Below are 27,695 nucleotides of genomic sequence, written 5' to 3'. Positions count from 1 at the left end.
GGGACAAATAAGGCTGTTATCGAAATCAGTACTGGGCCAGAGGTCATCTAACCTTACAGAGGTGTCTAGGTTTGGATATTGGCATAACGGGAGAATGAGGCAGCTATGGCACAATGGTTAAGGGCGCAGGTTCTAGAAACAGCATAAATCAAATCATGCCACCTACTAGTTTTGTGACCTAGAATAAGCTATCGAGGCTTGTTTCCCCATAAATGGGATAAAAGTCCTACTTAGCTCATGGGTCAGTAGGAGAAACAATACATTGAAGTGGTTAGCATGGGACCTGGCATATAGTAGGTGATCAGTAAAACCGTAGGTATTGTATGTTAGGGATGAGGAGTGCTAGTCATTCATCCTCCTAAGCTCCCACACCGTTATTCCACAGGGCATCCTGGTGCCTCCCTCCGTGTCCACACTGGAGCGCTGGATGTAGGAGGAGGGCTGGCTCCTGGCTCACTGCCTCCTTGCAGGGTCAGAACCAGAGCAAGGACACAAGACGGTCCTGCAGGTATCAGGCCCTTGCTGATCACACTGCCAGTCAGATAGGACAGTCTTTCCCATGGGAAGCGTCCTTGCCCCAAACTCCCAATACTGCCCTGACAAGGTGAAAGATTTGACGTGAGTTCTTGTTTTAGGAGTCCTGGTGGGCATATGAGTCGGGTGGAGGGGGCCTTACTACAGGAGTTCCCTCATAGGTGGGGGTCCAGCATCTCCTCAGAGAGCCATGGCCATGTAACAGGAAGCACACGGGCCCTTCTGATCCCATCTGTCCTCCTCTAGGTTGACAATAAGTTGGACATTCACGAGGGCTACACCCAGTCAAACTGAGCACAAACTTCTGGAAAAAAACTTAGCTTCCTCAACCTACTAGGTTATTCACTTCTGACCAGGTGGGATTAACTTCTCCCTGTGCTTCAAGTAGCTCTGAGTCTTCTTCAGAAGTAAAAGTCAAGTGTGGAAACCTGGTCAGCAGAGGCCCTTCCCCATTGTTGGTACAGAAATGTGGTTCTGGCTGGGTAAGTGCTGTGGAATCTACGGAGCTCTGACCTGGCAGTTAGGATTAATAGGACAGTGGGAACATGAGACGGGGCTGATGGCATTTTGAGTTTGTCGTGCGCTGAGTGAGGCCTAGAGGTACAGTGCAGGGAGCAGGAGTTTCCTTATAGCAGGCACCCAGGGGGGACAGCAGGGTTACGTATCAAGGGCACATCAGGTAGGACTGGGAGATGGTGGCCGAGTGACCCAGGCTTCTTGCTTATAGAAATCCCGCCTACACTTTAGGGCTTGGTTGAAATGCCACCTCTTCTCCATGGATCTGATTCCTTCTGACTATATATATCAGATTTCCTTCTGAACTCTGTAGCATTTTGCTGGTTCCATTCCTGTGCCTTATGTTATAGCTGTCTGTGTAACTGTGTGATCAGAAGCATCTGGGAAGAGAGAGCCTAACTTGGGTTTGAGTCAGATTCAGTTACATGGTAACTGTGTGACATTGGGCACATTGCTTAACCTTTCAGAGCCTTCAGTCCCTCATATGTAAGATAAGAAGAATATTCACTTTACCAAGTTGTGAGTTGTTCGAAAGATTGAATATAGGCTATATACAGCATTTGATATATGCTAGGCATTTAATAAGTGGTAGATATGTCATTTATTGCAAACTGTAAGCTCTTAAAAAAAAAAAAAAAAAGAGTAGAATCCTATTCATCTTGTTATCCCCAGCAACTGGCACTGTGCCTGGGACATAAGTAGGTACTCAGTAAATGTTTATTTGAATCAAACAATGAATTACTTTTAACAAAAAGATATTTCTCAAAATTTCTTGTCTTGTTTAATATTCCATAAATAACTTTAGCCCCTGTGTTTTGACTTCCGTAGTCTTTAAATGAAAGAGCTGGAGGAGACATTCAACGTCCAAAAGGGGGTAGAACGTGCCGTGTGATGCAAGAGCGCCTTGGAAATCTTCCATGTTATTTCCTGCTTACATCTGATTGAATCTCTCAGAACAGGCTGGCTTAGATCATCCATCAATGTTATTGGTTTTTTCTTCCAGATTCTTAGAATTTGCACCAGGTATACCCCAGAACAAGACACCATGACTTTTTCAGATGGCCTTACCCTAAATCGAACTCAGATGCACAATGCTGGATTTGGTCCTCTGACTGACCTTGTGTTCACCTTTGCCAACCAGCTCCTGCCTTTGGAAATGGATGACACAGAAACAGGCCTTCTCAGTGCCATCTGCTTAATCTGTGGAGGTAACGATTACCTAGAAAACTCTCATGCGATTCCATGAAGAACAACTTACACTTGTAATTTATGGGAAATTCCTCATCTCCATTTTGGAGTTATTTTACATGGGAAAAGACATGTGAATAAAGCCAGGCATACAAGCCTGGGTTTGTTGTATTCTTCCATGTTGTTACAAAAAAGTAACGGTATTTAGGATCCTTCTGCTCTGAAAGAAATGCTAAAATGAATTGCCACAGGTTTATTTTTTTTTTAAACGCAGGATCAGACTATTGTAAAATAGATTGGCTAGGGACATTTTAATGATGACCCAAGGGACTTGCATGTGCTGTTTACTAGTTAGTGGCTAGGAATACAAGTTATTGGCTGGGACCCCCCCCACCAACCCTTGGAGGACTGGGATAAAATATGCATTTCTTTCTTATAGTGACCCCTACTGGCTCGCAGGAGGCTGAATCATAAGTGGTTAAAAAGTAATGGCTTTAATTAAAGGGCAGATTTACCTTGCTTTTATAAACATCCTGCTCAACATTTGTTTTAATTCAGTCCAGTAGTGACACCTCCTGGTCGTAAGAGGTAATTCTTTCCCTGGGACAAAAGCAACCATATGCTTTAGACTACCAAGGGAGACAATTATTTTCAAGTATCACTGCTTAAAACAATTGCGTATATCTGCAAATTTGCTTATGTGATTGAATTATCAAATTAATAAAGTCATAGTATAGCAGGAACAAGGAAAATGAGTAAGAAAATGAACAAGGAAAATGGGCAGAAATTCTGATATTAATTGTTTAATACTCTATTCCTGGTATCTAGACCGCCAGGACCTTGAGGAACCAACAAAAGTAGATAAGCTGCAAGAACCATTGCTGGAAGCACTAAAAATTTATATCAGAAAAAGAAGACCCAGCAAACCTCATATGTTTCCAAAGATCTTAATGAAAATCACAGATCTCCGCAGCATCAGTGCTAAAGGTATTTCTTTATGTTCTACACTGTAGTCACAAAGTGGACTAGAGGGCCTTTACTAGGTTGTGTTTTTTTGTTAAACTCCTTTTTTTAATTCAGGATATTTAATAGCTGATTTTTTTTTTTTTTAAGTTTTGGAACTCAATTAAATAGCACCCTCCCTTTAAGGGAAAAAATAGGAAAGAAAACCTCAAATCTTACCCTGCTTGATAATCTCAATAGATGATTGAGAGCTTTACAATTCAGGTGACTGATTAGAAAAACATTGTTTTCAAGAGAATATACTATATGATGGGCTTTTTAATTTTTAAATTTTCTGTGTTTATACATTTCATTCCAGCTTTCCATACATCTCTGGTTTATGTAAACCTGACTCGTTTTTCCCAAACATCCAAACCTCAAGAAAAATGAATAGTACTTAGAATAATTGTTAAGTTTCTCTCATTGTAGCCATATTGCTCTATTGTATATAGGCAGATTTACTACTGCACACTTCTAAGCAGAGGAATTCTTGCCTTCCTGAGAGGTATAAATATTCTTTGCCTAGTGATTTTCAGTTTATGTGGCAACTCAAGCAATTAGAGAAGTGCCTAGAGCCATATCACAGGTAAGTGTTAGAGTAAGGTTTTTCTATGCAGAGAGACAACTCAGCAGCTATTCTGGTACTAAATGTGCTATTGTCATTCTCCTTCCCCGTTAGTGTACACTACACCTGAAGACCTGGACAAGCCAAGAAACAAACTCTTATTTCAGAAAGTGCTTAAAAGCATAGTGAAGTTGTTTGACAAAGAGTCTGAATTCTTGAGCTCCTTCTAAGAAGTTTCTTCAATGAGCATTCAGAATTCATCCCTAGCATAGGATTAAGAGTAGACGCAAACAGCAGATGCCAGTGCTTAAGCAATGAAATCATGGTATCTTTGATTTTTAAAAATGAGGCTGTTTAATACTGTCCTCCACAGATAGTTAAATCAGTGATATCTAACAAAATATACTGTGCTTATAAAAATATTCTATAATCTGCACTGTCCAGTTCAGTAACCACTCACCACGCGTGGTTCTCAAGCACTTGAAATGTAGCTAATGCAACAGAGAACTGCTTTTCTAATTGTACTGAACAAATTTAAATTTAGCCACATGTGGCAAGTGGCTGCTGTATCACACAGTACAGTGCTGGTTCAAGTTGTTGATGATTAGCACACATTTATTACTCAATTCTTCCATTTGTGGGTAACTAGCATCCTTGCAACTATCCATTTTCAAGATACACTTCTTTTTGTAAATTACATTGTTTCCTGAAACTAAGGCATGGAACTATCAAATTTAAACATGTCACCACCTCTCTCCTGCTTGTCCTTAAAGTAAAAATGTTTTAATGTTGTAAAATCAGAATAGTTGCTGGGAGGCACTGTTTGCATAATTTTCTGTTATCAAGATGAACAATAGTATCAGCTGTTGCTTCCATAAAAGATGAGTGAAGTTCTATCAGATAATAAAGAGACCCTTTATCAACATTCTGTAACTCTGAGATGGTTAAGAAACCAATTGGATTGACTTTACACCACAGTAACTTGATTTTTGGTGGATGCAATTCCTATTCTAAATACATTTTTATGTTTGTATTTATGAGAGCTATAGTAATAAATGGATCATCCTTTTCAACAAAGGTAAAAGCCACTTAATAGCTATATTCTGTAACTCATGCATGAGCAAGAGTGAGTCTGAGGAAACACCTTTCTTAAAATACATAAAAGTTGGTCCCTAGTTATCCAGTTTAACTCATCTTAACCAGATTTCTATTATCTCTTTTTAAAAGGTGCAGAACGTGTAATTACCTTGAAAATGGAAATTCCTGGATCGATGCCACCTCTCATACAGGAAATGCTGGAGAATTCTGAAGGACATGAACCCTTGACCCCAAGTTCAAGTGGGAACACAGCAGAGCACAGTCCCAGCATCTCCCCCAGCTCAGTGGAAAACAGCAGCGGGGTCAGTCAGTCACCACTGGTGCAATAAGACATTTTCTAGCTACTTCAAACATTCCCCAGTACCTTCAGTTCCAGGATTTAAAATGCAAGAAAAAACATTTTTACTGCTGCTTAGTTTTTGGACTGAAAATATGTTAAAACTCAAGAAGGACCAAGAAGTTTTCGTATGTATCAATATATATACTCCTCACTGTGTAACTTACTTAGAAATACAAACTTTTCAAATTCTAAAACTCAGCCATTTCATGCAACCAGAAACTAGTTAAAAGCTTCTATTTTCCTCTTTGAACACTCAAGATTGCATGGCAAAGACCCAGTCAGAATGATTTACCCCTGGTTAAGTTTCTGAAGACTTTGTACATACAGAAATATGGCTCTGTTCTTTCTATACTGTATGTTTGGTGCTTTCCTTTTGTCTTGCATACTCAAAATAACCAAGACACCAAGGTTATGAAACAGACTACTGTACATGTCCACCTAAGAAAGGTTCAAAAAGATGATAACTGTCTTGCTTTCATGGAATGATCAAGACATCAAGGTAAGGAAACAGGACTGTTGTACAGTATGACAAGATAAGACTAAAGATATTCTAATTTAGTTAGTATGGAAGCTTGTCCTTGCTCTTTTTGATGCTCTCAAATTGCATCTTTTATTTCATGTTGCCCAGTAAAAGTATACAAATTCACTGCACTAGCAGAAGAGAATTCTGTATAAGTGTAACTGCCAGTTCAGTTAATCAAATGTCATTTGTTCAATTGTTACTGTCACTTTAAATTAAAAGTGGTTTATTACTTGTTTAATGACAACTACACAGTTAAAAAAAAAAAAAAAGAAAAAATACATTTTTACAGTAATGATAGCCTCCAAGGCAGAAACACTTTTCAGTGTTAATAAGTTTTTGTTTACCTGTTCACAAGCCATTAGGGAAATTTCATGGGATAATTAGCAGGCGGGTCTACCACTTGGACCATGTAACTCTAGTGTCCTTCCTGAGTCATGCCTGATCTTGGGATTTTTTTTCCAGCTGCCTTGATGCCAAGGGGCTAACATTAATTCCCAAAGACGTGGGCATAGGATCTGCCTCCTTTGACCTTGTTCAATCACTATGAAGCAGAGTGAAAGCTGTGGTAGAGTGGTTAACAGACACAAGCGTCAGTTTCTTAGTTCTCATTTAAGCACTAGTGGAATTTTTTTTTTTTTTTGATATATTAGCAAGTCTGTGATGTACTTTCACTGGCTCTGTTTGTACATTGAGATTGTTTAACAATGCTTTCTATGTTCATATACTGTTTACCTTTTTCCATGGAGTCTCCTGGCAAAGAATAAAATATATTTATTTTAAAGGTGTGTGGGAGAGTTTTACTACACTTTCATCTTCAGTAAAGAGACAGAGAACACAGTTCCATTTTTAATGTTTAAATTTCATTTCAAAAAGCAGGTCTGTAGTCTGCAACCATGACAATTAAAATCTGTGCTAATGCACGGCAGTCTATAACAATTCTACAAGCCATTCAGACAGTACATGACATTTCAATGAGTAAAAAAGAGCATAAAACTGTATGTGTAAGAACAAAATGTTAAAAGGCCTACCACAATAAAAAACCATCAATTACATCATCACATTAAAATAAGCCAGATGTACAAAAGTCTGAGACAGAAAAGACAAAAGGACAACACAAGATATTTGTTGAAAAATGTTTCTGTGCTCTTTGGGCACTTAATTAAACATTGCAAAATCAACATCTTCTTCTTCATCAGACTCTGTAAAATATTTTACTTCTTTCCTAGCTCGACCAGTCCGTGGCAGAGAAGGTGGTTCAGAAGTGAAGTCTGAGGGGAAGATGTCCACATCCGAATCCTGATCAAATGATGTTTTCTTCGGTTTCTAGACATTATTTAAAAATAATAGATTTAAAAAACTTCAAAGTTGTTAGGGAAAAAAGACTACTGTTAAGAAGTATTACTCCTCACACTTCATTTACATTTAGGAAGTACTACAAATAATGGGGCTTTTAGCATCATAATTGTAATGCTACTTTAATTGTACGACCTAATCATTTTTTTGGAGGAAAAGCCAGCTTGGTGGTCCTGTATTTACCAAGTCCCAGCCTCAAAAATGGAACACCGTTATTTCTGAAATTAAGTATTATCCAAGTATGCACAATGCCCAAATTAGTAAAAGTCCAAGTTGTCCTATTTATAAGTACATACTAAGAATTCATGGGAGGAAAACAAGACTCACGCAGCGTGCAATACACACGGTAAGTGTTTATAAAAACGCAGAGAAGAGTCACTGATGCGAACCAGAGGCATAGAAGATAACTGAATAGAAGTCAATGTGAAAACCAAGGGAAAGCTATAAAATCACCTATGTATTTTTAAGTTTTACTAGGAAGAGGAAAAAGGGAAGGGCAGCTGATGTCATACATTTACCTAAAAGAAAGAGTGTACTGCTGGAGAAAGGTCAGACTAATTGGGAAATCCGAGTTAAAAATAAATAGTCTCTAGTCTAATCTTCAGGTAGCATAAAACTTATACAGCTCAGTGGATGAAATGGAAGATTCTAAGTAGTTTAATTTATAGCATACTATTAGCCAAGAAATAGTCTCAATTATATAAATTTATACTTGAATAATTTCTTAACCATGTGCAAAAGCCCCCTATTACTAAGAGATGCTAGGTTTTAAAGCTGTTATAAGTAATAAGCAAACTAAGTTAGTTAATCTTAAACAAAACCATGCATTAAAAAGATGTTCCTGATTACCTTGCTTGTTGTTTTGGGTATTTTCCTGGCAGGGTTATAATCAGCTTCATTTTCAGAGCCAGATGCTTTCCTTTTCTTTGCCCCTCGGCCTTTACCTTAAAATAATACAGAAGGTTTTTTTTCTCTGAAGGTTAAGTGCAATATAAAAAGATAAATGCCAAAATATGATAGTTTACTCCTATTGCATGCCCAGTCAGTGGGACACTGCCATTCTGGTCCCTTACTATGAATGATGTACAAACAATTTTGCAGCATTTCAATTCTGGGATTGACATGACTAAAGAGTATTTCACAAGTCCATCTGCACTAGTGGGAAAGTCCTGGAGACAAATGTACTGACCCAGGCTCTGATACATAAAAGAGAACATCTGCATTTTGCTATGACGTCCTTAAGCATGAAAAGGAAATCTCTTAAGAGTGCTTCTTAAAATTTTTTCTAGTAAATATAATTTCTAATTTGTCATGGGCCAATACTTTTCAAAGTAATTTGTGTTTTATTATAGTTTTAAAAGTAATCACATGCTTTTTTATTAATACAAAATTATTATAAAGGTCCAAATTCTTACTCTCTCACTTATCACAAACTAGTAACAACCAACTGCAGATCCCACTTTCAGCAGCACAGTCCTAGAATAAACTACCAGTATTAATCATAAAATAATCTGCCAAATCCATATTCCTTCTGGACTTAGATTAAAAATGCTGCATGTGGTACGTCTATCTGATCTCTTATTCTCATCACTGGAGAAAGGAAGGAAAAAGGTAATATTTAAGTGGGGGCTAGATGTTCTCCATCCCACAATGATACCCATGAAAGAGAAAATGGAACTAAATTACAATTCTAAATCTTAAAAAAATTCTTGAGAGCTATGACCTACTAGATTGTACAAGTAAGAAAAGAGCCTAAATTATTTTGGGACGTCATTTGATCAAATGAATATAACATTTCTGAATTTTTTATAAAGGTTTCAAACCAAGCATACCTTTTAAGCATTGACCTCCCCAGTCACTTCCATTCTTTTCCTCCCTCCTGTCCTCCCTGTTTCCTTGCAGTTCTATACAGCTCCTTAACCCAGCTACCCCTTTAAAAAGTAAAATAAACCTGATGAAAATATCCTTCAGCTGAGTAAAAGGTTGAGCAGCTACACTCAGAGGGTATCATGTCTTATGTATTAATACATATTTTACAAAGCAACTTTAAGGGCTTTCCAGATTCTGGAGACAAAGAGGGCACGTCCGAGAAAAGAACTGGTGCTGGTGCATTGTGCGGCCTTAAGGCCAGCTATTTCATTTCCTAGATGAACAAAAAGTGCTGGTCTAAGAGTCTGAGCTCTAGCCCAATCCAGTAAGTGGCACACTTTCGTTAGTATGGAGTCCAAATCTGCCTTTTTAATAACTTCCAGTGATTCAGCTGCAGAGGGTCTTTGAATAATTCTTGGGTAGGTATTCTTAATCTCTTGGAGTCTCAATTTTTTAATTTGTAAAACAAAATGACAGGACTAAATTGTTACACTTCACATGAACCCTAACACAGCACTGATTCTGAAACCCTGCTTATTGAGGAGGAAAGCAATTTAATATAAAGGCACCCGCCCCTCTATATTCAATGAAACAGAAGAAACTAAACATATATGCTGGGTGGAAAAGATTTAAAGGGTTAAACAAAGATAATTCTCACCTTTTGGCGCTGCAGTCTTCTTTGGAATGCCAAATTCTGAATCTGAGTCAGAGTTTACAGTCTCTACTATTTTCTTCTGTTTGGGGGCTCTCTTAGGCTTAGAGGCTGTATCTGAAGATGGTTTTCCTATCAAGAAAATTACCATTTCATAGGTCACTGTAATATACTTACCAACAAACCAAGCTGGAGTCCTGTAACAATGGAATTTCTTACTGCTGCTAAGAAATTGAGTAGCCTTAAATAATGAAATGGTTTATTTCTGCTTGGTGCCAGTATAAAGGCAAACAATTTCTCAGAGATGACAAAATGCTTTTTATTTAATTATGTATAATTTGTCTTTAGATAATTCAACTGAGATATTTTAAGCAAGGGGCATTAAAATGAATTAACCAGTAATTTTTAAATAGAGTTTAGTCAAGACAAGAAAGTAGCATATTTGATATATTAATTATAACCCAAGTATAATCACATGATAGGCTCTAATTTTAAAATGTTTTAGGGGGAAAAAAACAGTTTTATGGGATCCTCAAATACAATGAATAGAAACCAACTCACTTCCATTTGAAAGCTAAAATCCAGACTTAGCATTTTTATGTGGAAATAAATATGAAAATTCTAGTTAATTAGACAATAGACATGAGGCCTTTGCTTTCTTGACTTTTGTTTTAAAAATAGACCTTGTTTTATAGCTTCATCTGCAATTCTATGTGAAAACTGATAAATCACTTTTTACTTGTGTAATTAATAAAACCTAATTTGGAAAACAAATGTACTGAATGAATCTAAATTAACTGCAGACTTTCCTAGTAAAGATAAAAAACACATGCTGCTTCTATGGAAAATGTATTCCAAGTCTCAATTTGAGATGCTAGAGATAAACGCCCCTCATTAACCAACAGCAGGAGGAGCCCTAGCTCTTTATGGCAATGGCATCCACAGGTTTTGTGGCTTTCCCCGCTCTGAGCCTACATGACTCAATCTACCATAAGAGCCATACAGCAGCTCTTAGTAAGAATATAGACAAACTGGGTGTTCTAGGAACCGCTTTTCTTCTTTGACAGTTTCCACGCCTGGAGTAAGGTGAAACTTTCAACTCTACCAGGCCAGCATAGGTTAGATATCTGAGTACTATAGGCTGCCTTTTTTCTGTAAACTAGTGGAACTACAGAATTTAATTTGTACAACATATGTAATTTGGGGTTAACACAGACAATCCTACAGAAGGACATGATGTAACCTCTCCTTAAAATGATATTTTATTGGAATTATATTTTGGGGAAAGCTGAGGACTTACTGGGCTCCCTGAGATCACACCACATACACAGTCATTTGTTCAACTAAGACAAGGCCAGTTAGGCTATTGGAGAAACATGCAAACAGAAGCAGTGGCATGATACCCTAGCCTTTTAGTTAATGATACAGCTAAACTCTTAACTCATTAAGTTAAATACAGGTGAATAACTTGATGAAGGAAACAGGATGTTTTAAGAAGTGACATGACTCCCAAGTTTTTAGGATGTTTGTTTATAAGATGCTCTTATGAAAATGATTTTTTTAAAAAAGGATGCTTTGTGATTTAAAATAAAGAGGAGGGGGATTATAGAGTCTGTCTCAGTTTGGGATCCCCAGAAGCAGACTCTGCCTGATCCTAAGACAAGGATTCAAATACAAGTATTTATTTGCAAGGTAAAGAAAAGGGAGTACAAAAATGAGACAATGAAGAGAGGGTAACCAATAACGGCTAAGTTATCAAGCCAATCATCACTCTGGGAGCTTAGTCTTGTGGGGAATTTTTGGGAGCCAGTATTAAATACACATCCCACAGTCAGCTCAGATATTTATAGACAAATTCTCTCTAATCACTGGTTAAGGCCAGCTGGGGGTAAGGGAGTGTTAATATTCCAGCAAGTGGCAGAGTCTTCAAGCAAAGAAATGTAGATGTTGGACAAAGTACAGTGAAGGGGTAAAGGCAATGGGACATGGGTATTCACCCAGTGTGTTGGCTAGAACGACTCCTGTAGCCAACCAATTTCTCATTATAGTCTTAGTGCATTTAAAGTAGGACTTTCTAAAATTGTGGATTTTTAAGATCTTTGAGGTAACAGTCCATACACTGTTTATTTATTTGTTGTCTTATATAGCACCCATCTCAATTAGAAGTGTTTTTTTTAAAGTATTATCTTTCAAACACAAAGCACTAACACTGACTTCCTTCAAAAAGACCAAGGTACATATCTTGCTACTAGTAACAGTTTCATAAATCAACTCAAAGTGCTTCATAGACAATCTAAGACTATGGAAAAGAAAGAAGCTACATGACTCACAAAGACAAAGAGGACCCCCAACTGAACTGACCAATCCCTCCACATAAGGAGTTGGGGCATGATCAACATAGATAACAGAATCCAACTACTAAGAAGAAAAATTTAATTTTAATCTACTTTATAACCTAACAAGCATAAGGGAGCTTTAATAGAAAGCTATCTTTAGATATCAATGCATGGGATTATTTTATAAATACAACAGCTTTAAAATGAAGTCTTATAGATGTAGTTAGAAAACAAGAGGAATTCTCCTTATACACATTTATACTTTATAACTGTTTTACAGTAAAGTCCCTAGTGCAAATAGTTTCAAATTATATTGAAATTCCTTTTACATCAACCATCTCTACATATTTTATCCAATGCTTAACAGTTGTTAAGTACATACCCTTTTTAGCAGCTACTGTTTTACTTGGAAGTTTATCTGTTTGTTTCAGACCAAATGATGGTGAAAAAACCGAAGCAGAATCTTCTTCATTACTGTCGAATTTAGCTGAATCTAAAAATTGCAAAACTTTTTTTTTAGTAAAGAGATTCTATAAAGATCTCTCAATAAACTTTGAGTTAACTGATGACTTCTCTTTAGCCAGGTAGTTGAAGTTATAAATTTCTATTTTGTGATCATATAAATCATATAATCCACAATATATAAAACAGCTGAAAATAAACTATATCAATGTCATACCTCAAAAATGTTAACACTGTTGCAAAACATACAAATGCATAGAGTAGCGAAATTAAAAGTCCCAAATGCTAGTTATTTAAAATATAACTGGCCAATTCAAAAATACATACTGATGATTTCTTTTAACATGAGATATGAAAAAGTTCCACTGTGATTATTTCAGTATCTATAGAAATAATATTATTAACCATTTCAGGAAGATCAGCAATAATGTTCAAATCTAAAAGAGCAATAAGTAGTCATATTTTTAAATCAATAAATCATCCAAGGTTAATTTAAAAAGGCATGCAAGCTTACCGCCAGTTTACTTTTACATTCAAATTAGTTTAATCAATTAATTCTTCCCTCCCTCAAACTATAGCAGAAGCTTTTAGAATAGCTATTTGGATGTAAGCAAATATTTTTATATAACTGTTTTGATATGCTTTCAAAAATGAATATTTATGTATACAACATGGACCAAATCTAGGTATGTCTGTATGTATGGATATGTGTATTAAAAAATACATGACAGTAAATCAATTAAGTGACCTGAAAAATTGCACACACAAAAAATAGAGGGAATAAAAAATATACTCTGATTAAATTTCCTATGAAGGTTTTGGTTTCTCAAGTACTAGGATTTAGTAAAATAAGTGTCCACCTATATTGATACCCACACACCTTTAGAAAACTGTCATACATACATTCACATTGCCATTAAAATCAAATTTCAATCTTTCAAAATTTCTTTTTGCATGTCTTTTCTCTCATTAAAACACTACATACACACATGTGTCCTGCATATATACACAAGTTTGCATCTGCCTGTTCACCTAAACGCTTCCATAATGCATATTTTGACCAGTTAGCAGCCACCTCAGAAAAAGTAAATCAGCCTATTATCTTGAACAAAATGTAAAAAGGTAAATTTTCTACTCCTAAAACATTTTGAAATTAAACCATTAAATCAATGATTTATTTACTGTTTCTTCTCTACCACTAAAAGAGCAAAAATACAATCAGTAACCAATGAAGAGACTAAATGAACATACCATCTTCTGACTTCTGAGAATATGAAGGAAATGAGAAGAGATTTCCAAAATCCTGACTTTTTTTGTCATGCGAAGATTTTCTATTAGAGAGAAAATAAACACCACAAAGAGCATATAATTTAAATAGTTGATTTCAACCCTGATAAGTTACATATAGTACGCACTGCAGGATTATAATCATAGAACAAAACTCTAGTTCTCTCGTTTCTTTCTCTGTTAAACATAAGGCAAACTTTTTTTCTCTTACGTGTACAAGTATGCACACATATACACAAACCATGTGTACACATATACACGCTCCTAGATACCAGACAAATGATGTAGCATTAAAAAAAACCAATGGAAACTAAGCAACGGTCTAAAGTTATACAAAATACCATTAAAATCAAATTCCATGATTGATAGAAATAATCATTCCATAATTTAATATTAGCAAATTATGGGCAAAAACCCAAGGAGAAAGATAGAATCCCCATCATAGCAGGCAAAAATCCTATTTCTGATCCTAGACTACAGGTGGTCAAGTTAATTCAGGATCTGGGCTAGGCAGTTGTAATAAGTGAGAAAATATTTCTTTAAAAAATCTGAGGGGCTAGGCGTGGTGGCTCACACCTCTAATCCTAGCACCTTGGGAGGCTAAGGAGGGAAGACTGCCTGAGGCCGGGAGTTCAAGACCAGCCTGACTCTATCTCTACAAGAAATAGAAAAATTAGCTGAGTGTGGTGGCACATGCCTGTAAGTCCCAGCTACTCAAGAGGCTGAGGCCAGATGATCGCTTGAGCCCAGGAGTTTGAGGTTGCTGTGAGCTATGATGACACCACTACACTCCAGCCCAGGTATCAGAGTGAGAACTTGTCTCAAAAAAAAAAAAAAAAAAAAATTGAAATAGTTCACAGACCTCACACCTCATGTTAGTATTCACACACACCAAAAGCAAGAAAAACCAATCAAGGCCAAATCTAGGGAAGAAACATAAATCTCAGAATTTTAAAGATTTGGTAACTTTTCTCAAAACCAAGTATTATCCAACTGTATCCCATGGACCTGCTGTCTATTTAGTAAAACATGTTTCATTGGAACATAGCTACACTAGTTTATTTACCTATTGTTTATGACTGCTTTCTTAACAGAATGGCAGCACTGAGTAGCTGTGACAGAAACCGTATGGCCTGTAAAATCTAAAATATTTACTATCAATACCTTCATGGAAAAAAGTTTCCCAATCTGTCCCCTAAACTACAGCAATAGCTAGAGAAACAGCAGCAATATTAACAAAATTTATTCCTTCATGAGGAAGACCTTATCTAGAATGATAACAATTTCTTAGCTCACTGTATTTGGTAGATGTCTACAACAAGTAACTGTACCATATTCATTACTTACTCTGGAGTAGCTTTTGATTTGCCTGGTGAAAATGTATATTCATCTTTATCTAAGCCATCTGAAGGAACAAATTCATCTTCCCCATCATTTGTTATGGGAGATGCTTTAACTTTCAATTCCTCTAAATCATTATTGTCATCATCATCATCAGCATCATCATCCTCTTCTTCTGAGAAATCAAATGTGTACTTAGGTCTTTCAGCTGGAGAAAAATAAAAATGAATATTAAATCTTAGCTTTATCCACATGAAATATTATTACTGATAATACATTTGAAACATATTCCAGCAATCTCTAAAAATACATTAAAAAAAGACAAGCATTTATAGAACAAAAACCAACAACTTTGGCTTTAGTTATTTCATAGTGTTAACATTTGTCTTACATTTTCCAGGAGGCTATGAGATAAAGTTGCATATGTTAGGAGAGCATAAACTGATGGGACTGTTTGATTAGGATGTTGCTTGTTATACTGAAATACTATTCAAAAAACACTGCAAAAAGTAATCAATATGTCCTTGTCTCACAGGTTCACTGTACAAATCCCTGCTACCAACATAAGATTTTCCATTTCTACAATCACAAACAAGTTATACAGTTCTTTTAAAAAGGCTAGACTTTCTTTTAACCTCTTAGAAAAAACTTCTATCTTCTCTTCAGGGTTAGTTTTACTATAAAATAACAACAACAGTCAATTTTCAGATGAATGAGAAAAGATAGGAGACATAAGACTTCAATATATTAGCAAAACAATAATTTAACCATAATGCATAAAAAGGTACCAATTAAGGGGAAAAGCATACTAGTATAATGCAAATAAATTTTATTATAATTTCTAGTATATACTATGGAATAAAATTTAAAAATTGCTTGGATGCTATATAATTTTATACTTTTTTTTTTAGTTTCTTTCTTTTTGGAGACACGGTCTTACTCTGTTGCCTGAGTATGAAGACAGTGATGTGATCATAGCTCATTGTAGCCTCAAACTCCTGGGCTCTAGCAATCCTTTCCCACCTCAGCCTCCACAGTAGCTGGGACTATAGGCACGTACCACCATGCCTGACTGACTAGTATTTTTCTATTTTTTGTAGAGATAGAGTCTCACTATGTTGCTCAGGCTGGTCTTGAACTCCTGACTCAAGTAATACTTCTGCCTCAGCCTTACAAAGTGCTAGGTGTGCGCCACCGCACCCGGCCCACATCAGTTTAGACATATGGAAAAGCCTATATATAGTTTTGAAGCATTTAATAAATTAATTTTCATATAACTTAAATTACTCATGTTAAAGATTCACCTACATTATGCTACCTATGTATATTAGGAAAAGAAGTTCAATCACTTAGTGATTAGAGAACCAAAGAATTTAAGCCTGACATATAATTAAAAATGTATCTCCCAGAGGGTAACAACCATAATATTGTATCATTCATTTTAATAAATTAGGACTTAACAAAATTTCAGAAGAATCTATAGAATAAGAAACTCATCAGTTTTTAATTATTTGAATACTTTATGCTAATGAATATTCAGAAAGGATCAAATCACATGCTTGACACCAACATATAATAGCAAAATGGGATTCTGTAGTCTAACCATACTACTGTAATTATCTAAAAGAGAAACAAAGAATCAGACTCTTATAGTAGGAGGAAATTTTTCATGATAGGAAACAAGCAAAAACAAAACTGCAAACCACTTCCATTAGATCCATCACTCCTGGTATACTACCCAAGGTACAAAGGTATGTTTTTTACCAAACATCTTCAGACTATGGAAACAACATAACCCAAGCTTTGTAATAATAGTCAGTAAGAATGCATGATTCACTTTAGGGAAATTTATTTTATGTCCAATTTTGCTAGAAAAGACCATTCTGTAAAAGAATTTTTTTTCACCTTCATAATTTTCTGAAATAGTAATGGTTTAGTACTTTAGCAACATGGATACCATAACAATACCAAATTAGAGGTCGAACTATAACATACAATAAAATAAATATAAAATGTATCACAATACCAGCTGCTCTCCTAAGCAAAGAATCTCTTGGAATAACCACAGGTTCTGTTTCTTCCAAATCACTTTCCGACTTGGATTCATCATCTGACCAAGGATTCCGTTTCTTCACTTTCTTTGCACTGGGTTTACCAGATGATGTAGGTGTTTTTCTCACCCTGGTACCTAAAAGCAGAGGAACAGCAATAAGATAAGTATCAATAGTTATACAAATGTCACTAATAAAAATAAAACTGTTATATAATGAAAAGTTCATTATAAAACAACAAATGTTCATGAAAACAGAAAGCATTACTTCAACTACTAGAAAAAAGCACTATCAAAAGAATCTATTAACAGTAATATCCTACATATATAGTTTTTCTCACATCAAAACAGAAAAAAAAGCTATAGTAATTCCTCACCAGGCTCCTTTCTCTCCCTTTTGGGCTTGGGACCTCTGTTTAGAGGCACTGATGGAGTCAACGCCTCCTCTCCTGCGCCTCCTACCGGCGTCCCACCGAATTCTTCATCAAATTCCACTTTCACTACTGTGGTATCAAGGTCACCCTACATATTAAAAAGAAGACCAAACCATGAGTAAAAACAAAAATTAACACCGTATATTTTAGATACAGTTCCACTCAAAAGATAATTTCAAGTAAAAAAAAAAAAGTGATTCTGTTGAGGTCGTAACAGATGACTTTAGACCATCTTTTACTTTATTTCATTTACCTGTAGCAAATAATATTGCTTATAACTCTAATTTTCTGGTACACTCAATAGGATGACAGTTACTTAGAAGAAACCATAAAAAATAAAAAGGTAGCTTTTGATTATCAAAGGGATTTCCAGACCAATAGTTAAGTATACTAGAAGGTACCTGCAAAATAAGATCCTACAGCTCAAGAAGGCTTCTCTATACTAGGGGAAAAAAAAAATCTTCAAATTATTGAAAGAAAATAAGCAACAAATTCCATGCACTGCCAGGCACTATAAGGCAAAGTCCCCAACCCAAGGACTATGAACCCCCACCCCATCCACACAACGACAAGTCATTACAATACAAATAACAAATACAGAGGGAGCTATAGCAGTGGCCCAAGGGGAAAAGTGAACAACTCTGCCTAAGGCAAGGTCAGAAAAGCTCCATGAAGAAGGGGCCTTTTTGACTGAGTTCTAAAGGAATCGCAGTAAGTCCGTCAGGTAAGGAAGAGGGAAGAGCATCCCAGGCAGAAGGCACAGAAGCATGAAACATATTACATTTAAAGAATTAGGTCTTGAAACCCAGGAAATGGTTTTCGCAGGATTCAAGGAAAGGTGAGAAGAAAGAGTAGCCAGGACTAGAAACACAGGAAGGCATACAGGTGCTAAATCACTATATAACAAAAGTATGTGTGTAGTCAGTTGGGAGTCACTGCAGGTTTTTAAGCATTTGTGTAATAACCAGACTTACTTTTTAGAATTATCATTCTGGTAATAAAAGAATTTAAAAGGAATTAAGTGGAGAAAGGTAGAAATCATGATTAAATGACTATAAATGGGGAGGGATAATTGAGAGGACCACTTGAAGTATCTCAGAGAAAACTTGTAGAATTCTAAGGCAGTGCCAGTAGGGATTAAGACAAGGGGGTGGATTTTGGAATGACTTAGTAGGTAGTCAATATGATTTAGTTACTGATTAAGTGTGAAAACTCCCAGGTTTTTGGCTTATGTCAGTGATGCCTGATAGTGTCATTAATTGAGATGAGGCACAGAGTAGGTTCTGAAATCAGGATAATGGGTCTAGTTTCAGACATGCTTAGTTTGAGGGGCTATGGGCACTCAGGTGGCTATATAAGCCTGGCACTCCTGAAAATATTATAGCTTAAGGACATAGATTTAGGAGTCATAGATTTAGTTGTGAGTGAAATAAGCTCTGGCCACAGCCGAGGTTACTCGAGGAGACTATGTAAAGTGGAGAAAAGAGTACTGAGAACTGAACCTGACAAACACCATCTGAAAAGGAGAGAAGCCATTTTCCTAAGGAGACAGGTAAATGAACCTGTGTGTGATGGGGAAGCAGGTAAGAGAAAAGTAGGATAGACCTCAGTTTATCAGAACAGTGGAAGAGAGTGCCTGCTCTGGTGTCAAAATGGTCCTATGCTTCAAACATTAGCTCTGTACAGAGAACTCTCCAATCTCTAATTCTGGCTCTTAGGTTCATTTTCTAAGCTCTGAATAGACTGAGCCTATATTCCCAACTACCTATTGGACTTATCTATGTATATATTCCCTCTATTCTAAAATCAACCTGTCCAGAAATATTAGCCTCTCTAAGATCAGCATGCATCCTGCTTCCTAAGCTCTGGACATTTTTTTCTGACATTTCCTTCTTCTGGCTAACTCTGGCCCACCAGCTCAAGGCTAGGTCAGTGTCATACTTCTAAAAATCTTCAATAGCATCCATCAGTGCCAATGACATAGAATGCGCTTAGTAATTGTTTAACTGAAGGCAAAAACACAAACAAACAATAAAAGATGATAAGCTTACTTTGTAAGCCAAGCAGACTCTTTCCCACAATAAGACTTTCTTAACTGATCATGATATAGAACTAAAGTTTATATTTTAAAGTTGATATACTCAATCTTTTTCTTTTTTGGGGCCCAAGGTTTTAATACAGAAGGCTGCTCAGTAGAGTGTTTCTATCTCTTATTTTGAAAACTAAATTAAGTAGCTCTTTACATATACGTGATCTTTCACCAACGTTCTCCTTCTATGAATCAATTGCCCTCATAGAAAGAATCATTTCCTATCACAACTGAAATATATTAGAAACAAAATAAAGCATAATTTAAGTACACAGTAAAATTTATATAAATTTCATATATATGTATATTCACTATTGAGGTATAGTCTACTAATGAACTAAAACAAGAGATGTGTCATACCTTCTTCCTCTTCAGCAACTTTTTGCTGGCATCTGCTTTCATAGCAGTAATTTCAGGAATTATTCTTCTCCCATAAGGTGAGGGCATTGTCTCTTCCAACTGAAGTTTCTTCACCTTAGGCTTACCAACTTTACCTTTTATTGCTTTTCCTGACATTCCAGCCAGAACATCTTCTCGTTCTTGCGCTTCAACTTTCTGGAGTATAATTATAAGGGGTGAGGGGGGCCATAAACAACTTCTTAGAAAAGATGATCACTACTTCATAAGTAATTGAAACAAATTTTATTCACTCACTAAGGAATAAAACTTTCTTTTTAACTAATCTAATCCAAGATACAGAAATGGAAAAAAACAAAGGATTTTAAGTCAGTCATGAGACCTAGGTTGTAATCCTAATTCATCTAACTAGCTTCTCATTTGTAATACAAAAGGGTAACAGTGACCAAATGACCTAAATAGTCCCTTCCAATTCTAGGGTCCCATGATGTATAATGGAATCAAGACCTCTGATGAACTAGTATCATCAGAATCCTAGCAAATCATACACAAAGGCAGTTCTGTTAACAAACATGAAGCTATTCTTTTCTACTGCTTTAGCCATAATTAAAAAAATATGAAAAAACTGGTTCATAAATTAAACTTAGAAGGGCAACAATAAATGATAATGTAATCATGATTAATGTCATAGAGTCTGCATTTTCCAAAACTATTCCTTCCAATAATTAGCAGGCTTTGAATGGTCCAAGAGAAAATGACATCTCTTTAAAGATTTTTAAAAGATCTTTGTAGCATAATAGTGTAATAACAATAACGTAAGATTTAAAATCACACAGACCTAGCTTTCAATTGCACTTCCACTTACTAGTTATGTATTCTTGGGAAATAACAGATAATTTATAGAGCACCTACCATGTGCTAGGCATTTAAAAATCCCGTGATCCCCACTTAATGGATGAGGAAACTGGATGTCTGAGAAAATGAGTAATTGCTCTTAACCGTAATGATGTAATTCTTCTCTAAGTAAGTTATTTAACCTCTCTAAGCTTGGGTCCTTATTTGTGTAACAAGTTAATGATAACTTCTTTCATGGTGGCAGGTGGAGGTCACTCTGGCCATTACATAGAATGTAGTGCTGGCATATGATAGACATTCAATTAATGGTATCATTAGACTTAAAATGATACATGAAAACATGAAATTAAATCTAAAGATTTTTAGATGTTTTTTAAAAAGATTATAGCCAGAATTTAAAATTAGCTGTTTGGATCTACTTTGATAATAATCAAATAATAAAATAAAATGACAAAAGTGAAAAGAATATTTTTCACTAGGATTATTTTGAATGATGACTTTTCAATGGTGAAGATATTTATACACATAACAACAAAAAGTTCCCTATGCTTCACTATATTAGTGATCAAACTTAAAGCAATATCAGAATGTCATTAGTAATGATCAGGAATAATTTTCCTTTTGATATATGCTTGCTTTGTTTTTAATGGATATTAATTTTTTAATGAATAATATCAGCCAGCAGAAAAAATATGCCTCAAATTTTTTAAAAATCTAATTAATGAGCAATATAAGAAAAGCATAAATCAAGAAAGACTTACATTGTGGCACTTGAATGATCACTGAGTGCTATTTAAATCAATACTAAAATATTGCAGAAATTCTTCTAGGCAACTAATATACCATACTGTTCTTAAGAGTCCTAATTCTGACTTAGGCCACAAAAATAAAACTACAGCATGTGGACAAAAAAAATCAGTGAAACAACTAAAAAACAGAAGTGTTACCACATAAATAATAAGAAACGATAGTTTACCTTTTGTTATTCAAAATCAGATGTTCATCCTGCTACCATTAATTTACTTCTAATATTTTCAGTGGGCAATTTTAGAAAAAGTTTAATTTTATACTTTTTCTCTACATTTTTTCTTCTTAAAATTATAATTCTACTTGGAGAAAACTAAGTTATAATATGAAAATATTGAAATTTCTCTGTTGTAAATCTAAAGAGACTATCATTCTACTCCTAAAATCAAAGTACTTACGTTAAATTATATATACATATTGGTCTTACCTCCTTGCAAAAAAATAAACTAATCAATTAGCCAGTTTAAGTCACCTAAGAATTTTAATAGAAAGTAGTAGGGTTTAATGCATTCTAAATTTCAACTTCATAGCATTTGCATTCATCCACACCAGAAATAACTTTTCTTTATAACTTCATATAAATAGAAGCTTAATCCTAACTCAGCATGTATACACATTAACCCTCACAGAGCTGAAGAAAACTCTAAGATAATTTAATTTAAAAACATTTTCGATGTTTCATAAACATTACTTTTCCAAATATACTTTAATAAAGACTTAACCTACATCCAGTTCTTCAACAAATGCTGCTAAATCTTCTTTCCAAAGATCTGAAGGAGATTTTCTTTTAAGATCATTGACCTCTCGCCCCTATAATAAAAAAGTAGTACAGTTTAAATATTCAATAGTTTTTAAATGTATAAAGGGTAAATAAAAATACTTTTGGAAAAAGAAAAAGATACAGATAACACTGAAATACTTTCAAATTATTTAACCCACAAAGTTCATACTTTTGAATCTCTTTGTTTAATCAGTTCTTCAACTTTTTCTTTAGTAAGAGACCACAGAGACATATTTAAAATATAATTAAAATCAGGGCCTGAAGGAGTTCCTGAATCGGAGGAACTATCATCATGCTGGTTTTGTGTTTCTTCCTCTTCTGCTGCCTGTAAAAAATAATAAACTTTATATTAAAACCCTGTATAATATCAAATTAATGTTGAATGTTATTGAGTTAAAAATTCTACAAATGCTACGCTGTTAATGCTATACCTTTGGGGTGGAGGGGTTATTTTATATTACCTAATAAAAATGTATTTCCTATAAAAAGTTTAAAATTTTCTAAAGATGCACAATCTTCAGAAGGAATGGTATATTCTGTCCCTATTTACCCAGGAATCTGATGAAAAATTAACGCTCTCCTCAGGAACTAAGTAACAAAATGAGAAGATAACACATCTTAAAATTAATAGAGTGGAGCTAATGTTTTATTACCGCATCTTGTCAGATTTTTATATTGGTAGGTGAATGAACAATCTGAAACCCAAAATAAATACCACTTATGAAGAATGTTTTGCAGTTATAATAAATATGCTAAGGTACATTCACTCACAAAAGATGAATTCTCAATAAAAATTCTGTAAAGTAAGAATACTTATGTAATGACTCAGAAAGTTCACTTAAGAATTTAAGAGTTGAGTTAGAGTAAGAATTGTCAGGGCTTTGCTGAAATTTTATTCATAAGACTTTTTCATAGAAACAGCTACAATAAAAAAGTCCTTTGTGCTAATATTAAATTTCAAAATACAGTGAATTGAAGTTATTTTAGGTGACATCACTTTTAAACTTCTAAAAATAACAACATCCATTAAAATAAAATTTCATCTAAGCTGTTTAAGTCACTCAGATAATTAAAAATGACTGAGTTAACCAAGACACTCCATAAAGCAAAAAGTTCACTTTTGGTAACCAAAAAGGAAGAAAAAATTAGCTTTACATTGTAATCAAAATTTTAAAGTAAAACAATGTATATATATATATACAAAGTAAAGTTTAGGTGTACTTTACAAATAAAAGGATAAAAATTAAACTTGCAAAGCAAGATGCTTCATTACATAAACAAAACTATAAATTCAATTAAGCAACATTAGCCCAATAAGGAATGCTGTTGTTGAGTTGACAGATGATTAATAAGTGCCTAGATAACTTATGACAAATTAATAATTCTATAGTTTTTTAAAAATTCTTCATAAAACCGTGTGTTGCTTTGGAGTATTCAGGTTGTTAGACTACTACAAAATATTATTAGGGCATCATAAAATCCTATTTAAACCCACATTTTGGAAGTCTATTTGATCTAGGTTTTGATGACACCCAAAGTAGTATTAATGAGTGCTCAATGAATATGTGTATCTATCGTTGTTTAAAAAAATATGACTAAGGACACTATCAGAAATGAAGAAAAATAAACTTTTCAAGTTCTAATGACAGAATTCCACTTCTTGTAATTAGCTGCTTTATAATTTTAACCCTCTTCTCCAACTCTGAATAACAGGACACTCTTGTAAGAGCAGCTCCTTTTGTTACCTAACCACCCACCAGAAGTGTACACATGGCCAAGATGCTGAGAAAATTTTGATGGTGACAATGCAATCACTGAAACCAAGCTTGGCTTAACTCGTGTATTCCACTTCCATCAGAAGGGCATTCTCAAACCGTAGACTCTTTTATCTTCTAAAGCTAACCATTAAATTCATTAGCTTACTAATTTTTTAAAAAGATACAGTTTAAATCAACAGTGACACAGAAGGGCAAGTATTATAGAAGCTATAATTTGGGGTTTAACAATACAATAAAACACATTGATATGAAAACAAAGTGCTTCAATCATCCTAATTCTAAATGTTCCCCAACTTGTCCCATCCCATTTTCTTCAAATGACGAATACGCCTATTATCTTAATATGTAATTGCTACACTATAAAATTTATTCTAATTTTATTCACTTTAAAATATATCTTTTATTGACTTCAAAACTGAAAAAAGCTCAAATAATGTAAAGAAAAGCAACATTTCAATGTAGTTTGATGACAAATATGAAAACATGATGGTTGAGAACTCTTAAGTGTAGAAAAGTTTAAAATTTCAGTTCAAGTTACGTCATATAATAACTATTTTTAAAAGATGTTAATATTATCAGTATCATATATACACAAATAATCTAATTAAATATCAAAATATTTCAAATTTTCTTTGTTTTCTACATTTTTGTTCTCAATCACAATGTTTTATTGCCTTTTTAAATTCTTTTAATTATAAATATCAAAAAGTTAATTGAGGGGAATCTCAAAGTTTTAATATCCCACTAATTTAATTAGTATTACTACTTTATGATCTGAAATTGACAACTTAGTTAATAAAACATCAGACTTAAAATCTGAAGCTCCAGGGTTTAAATCTCTGGTCAAAAATCTAAGCATGGGCAGAGCACATACTTGGTGCTTGATAAATACCGTACTATAATAATGAACATTTTGCCTCCAGTCTTTCCAGCATTAACTGAAACCAGATTAAGTGAGTAATGACTGAATGCCATATTGTGACCATAGACTAAACAATGTGAAAAGATTCTGAGTGCTACCAGTCTGGTTCCCAGATAGTATACATGCGCCTACAAAAACCATCACCACAAATTATACCCTTTTAATGGCAGGCTCAGAAAAAAAAGGCCAAGGAGACTGAGCTACCTTTTCACACCTGGAGTCATTTCTCCAGGCTCTGGTTGAGTCACAATGGCAAAGTGCTTTGTGGTGGGTGTGCACTGCAAATTCCTGTACTGTATCTGTTCTGTGGATAAACAGAAGACTTCAGTCTCCAAACAGCCAACTCAACACTTCCAGCAGTACTAAATTGAAAAGGGGGAATTTTTTTTGTTTTGGAAGTTGCTTTTAAAAGCTTCTCTGAATGTCTTTTTCTGCAAATGATTACCTTTTCTTGTGCTTCTTTCCAGGCTTTCACTGGGTCAGATTCATAACCTCTCTGGACTAACATTTGAATCAAATCTTTCTTTGACCTATTCTCTATGTGAGGGAAAAATAAAGTTAGGATCAAGAAAAGAGATTCAATTTGTATTTGTTTATATTCTACTGATAAAAAATGTCTTCTATTAATAAAGATTTTTTTCCATTTTAACTAATGTTCAAATTTTTAAAAGTTGCATCTTACCTATAGTAATTTTCCCTTGTATCTTCTCTAAAATGAAACGGGCTTGATTATTAAGCTTTGTAGATTCTGCTCCCAACATTCCTACAAGCCACTCCTTACGTAAACCGTAATAACTTAATCGTAAATCAAAGAATTCTTTCAGAATGTCTTGCACAGTTTCATACTTCTTCAGACATCCCATATGATCAAAGAGTACCTAAGCAAAATGCATAGTTTTTGTAGATTACATACATCTGATCTGTGCTGGTGTTTTAATGTATATGACACCTACAGTATTTAAAATAACTGTAATACGCTCATATGCATACAGATTACCCCTAAAAGCCATTAAACAGAACCAAAAGTATTAAGCACTTTTCTATAAATATCCCTTTGCTGATTGCAAGAAACCAGTAAGTTCAATTTTCAAAACCATGAAAATATTTAAAATAGGAATAATTTTGAGGTAAAACTAGGTCTTTTAAAAAAGAGTTCTTATTTAAAGTAGCTTGGCCGGGCGCGGTGGCTCACGCCTGTAATCCTAGCTCTGGGAGGCCGAGGCGGGTGGATCGCTCGAGGTCAGGAGTTCGAGACCAGCCTGAGCAAGAGTGAGACCCCGTCTCTACTAAAAATAGAAAGAAATTATCTGGCCAACTAAAAATATATATACAAAAAAATTAGCCGGGCATGGTGGCTCATGCCTGTAGTCCCAGCTACTAGGGAGGCTGAGGCAGTAGGATCGCTTAAGCCCAGGAGTCTGAGGTTGCTGTGAGCTAGGCTGATGCCACGGCACTCACTCTAGCCCGGGCAACAAAGTGACACTCTGTCTCAAAAAAAAAAAAAAAAAATAAAGTAGCTATAAAACCACCTAATGATTTTTAGGTTTTATAAGAATATGTACAATGTAAACATATTCTATCTCTAAGTTTAAAAATGTTAAAGTTCTCCTTCCCTAATATATTCAGTGGATGTGCATTTGCTCCCCTTTCTCTTTTATAATTACTTGTGCTATGATTCAGTCACTCAAAGTCCCTCTCTATCCTTTTCCTCTTTCTTCTATCAGCCTTTCTTAACAGATTGTGGCACTTTTTCTGAACCACTGTGCTACTGCTGGATTTTTTTCTTAGTTACTCTTTTTTAAATCTAAAAGTTAATTTGAAATGGAACCTGGGTAATCATACACATTAACTTTCTACCTTTCTCCCCAATTATATGTATAAGAATAAATTTTTAAGTTTAACAAAGCAGATTAGAGTTATGAGGAGATAAGTACTCTACATTAAAATGCTAATAGGGACGGGCATAAGGCACACGAATACCTTGCAACAATCACAACTTTTAGTCAGTGTGTGTGAAAGTGTTGTAGCCTGTGTGTTCAAACCCAGATGCATAAACACAGAGTTGAGAGTAAGGGTAGTGGATAATAGTAGAGGAAAGGAATGTGCCCCTAGATTCTTCGGCAAATATACAGGGGAAAAAATTCAGGCTTATTATACTACTCCCAACACGAAACCAATTACGACAATCCAACCTATGCATGCAAGACATATTAAAAGCAAATCTAATAAATTACCATGGAATTACAAGTAAGAGTAGTTTGAAGTTTAAAAACTTTATGCAATCCAGCAGCTTCTGCTTGTGCTAGTTTCTCTTCAGTCATTTTTACCACAAACTTCACAGTTGTATCAGTATGATATTCTTTATAATCAGAAATTAATGCTGGTGTTTTGTCTGTTCCATTTAGCATAGGTTCTAAAACCTGTTCTTTGTATACCTATAAAAGATTTTAAAATAAGTAATTCTTTTCATGATACACTCTCACACTACAAAAGTCATACAATCTTTAAAATTTCTCAACTCCCACCAGGAGAAAAAAGGAAACCTCAACCTCTGTT

The 27,695-nt window shown here is 34.9% G+C and overlaps 2 protein-coding genes across 5 annotated transcripts in view; one reads left to right on the top strand and one right to left on the bottom strand.

Annotated features, from left to right (window-relative positions):
- RARB (retinoic acid receptor beta) overlaps positions 1-6,547 on the top strand; it is a 159,952-nt gene extending 153,405 nt beyond the window's left edge. For both annotated transcript variants that reach the window (XM_045537873.1, XM_045537878.1), the window contains exons 6-8: positions 2,054-2,258; positions 3,067-3,225; positions 5,033-6,547. In XM_045537873.1, coding sequence (XP_045393829.1) covers positions 2,054-2,258; positions 3,067-3,225; positions 5,033-5,232 — 564 coding nt within the window. In that variant the 3' untranslated portion in view covers positions 5,233-6,547. The remainder of the gene's footprint in view (positions 1-2,053; positions 2,259-3,066; positions 3,226-5,032) is intronic.
- Positions 6,548-6,599: 52 nt separating this feature from the next.
- The window catches only part of TOP2B (DNA topoisomerase II beta), a 63,736-nt gene continuing 42,640 nt past the window's right edge, over positions 6,600-27,695 (bottom strand). For 2 of the 3 annotated variants that reach the window (XM_045537857.1, XM_045537864.1), the window contains exons 23-36: positions 27,374-27,574; positions 25,822-26,017; positions 25,585-25,676; positions 22,609-22,764; positions 22,385-22,468; positions 20,000-20,194; positions 17,494-17,638; positions 17,093-17,254; positions 15,073-15,274; positions 13,690-13,769; positions 12,359-12,469; positions 9,647-9,772; positions 7,969-8,063; positions 6,600-7,089 (exon numbers count right to left, since the gene is read on the bottom strand). In XM_045537857.1, coding sequence (XP_045393813.1) covers positions 6,922-7,089; positions 7,969-8,063; positions 9,647-9,772; positions 12,359-12,469; positions 13,690-13,769; positions 15,073-15,274; positions 17,093-17,254; positions 17,494-17,638; positions 20,000-20,194; positions 22,385-22,468; positions 22,609-22,764; positions 25,585-25,676; positions 25,822-26,017; positions 27,374-27,574 — 2,013 coding nt within the window. In that variant the 3' untranslated portion in view covers positions 6,600-6,921. The remainder of the gene's footprint in view (positions 7,090-7,968; positions 8,064-9,646; positions 9,773-12,358; positions 12,470-13,689; positions 13,770-15,072; positions 15,275-17,092; positions 17,255-17,493; positions 17,639-19,999; positions 20,195-22,384; positions 22,469-22,608; positions 22,765-25,584; positions 25,677-25,821; positions 26,018-27,373; positions 27,575-27,695) is intronic. The other variant, XM_045537869.1, reaches the window with a different exon arrangement.

Source organism: Lemur catta, chromosome 1 (genome assembly GCF_020740605.2).
Source record: "Lemur catta isolate mLemCat1 chromosome 1, mLemCat1.pri, whole genome shotgun sequence".
NCBI classification, from domain to species: domain Eukaryota; kingdom Metazoa; phylum Chordata; class Mammalia; order Primates; family Lemuridae; genus Lemur; species Lemur catta.
Note: the sequence above shows the minus strand (reverse complement) of the source record. Positions and strands in the feature narration are given on the sequence as shown.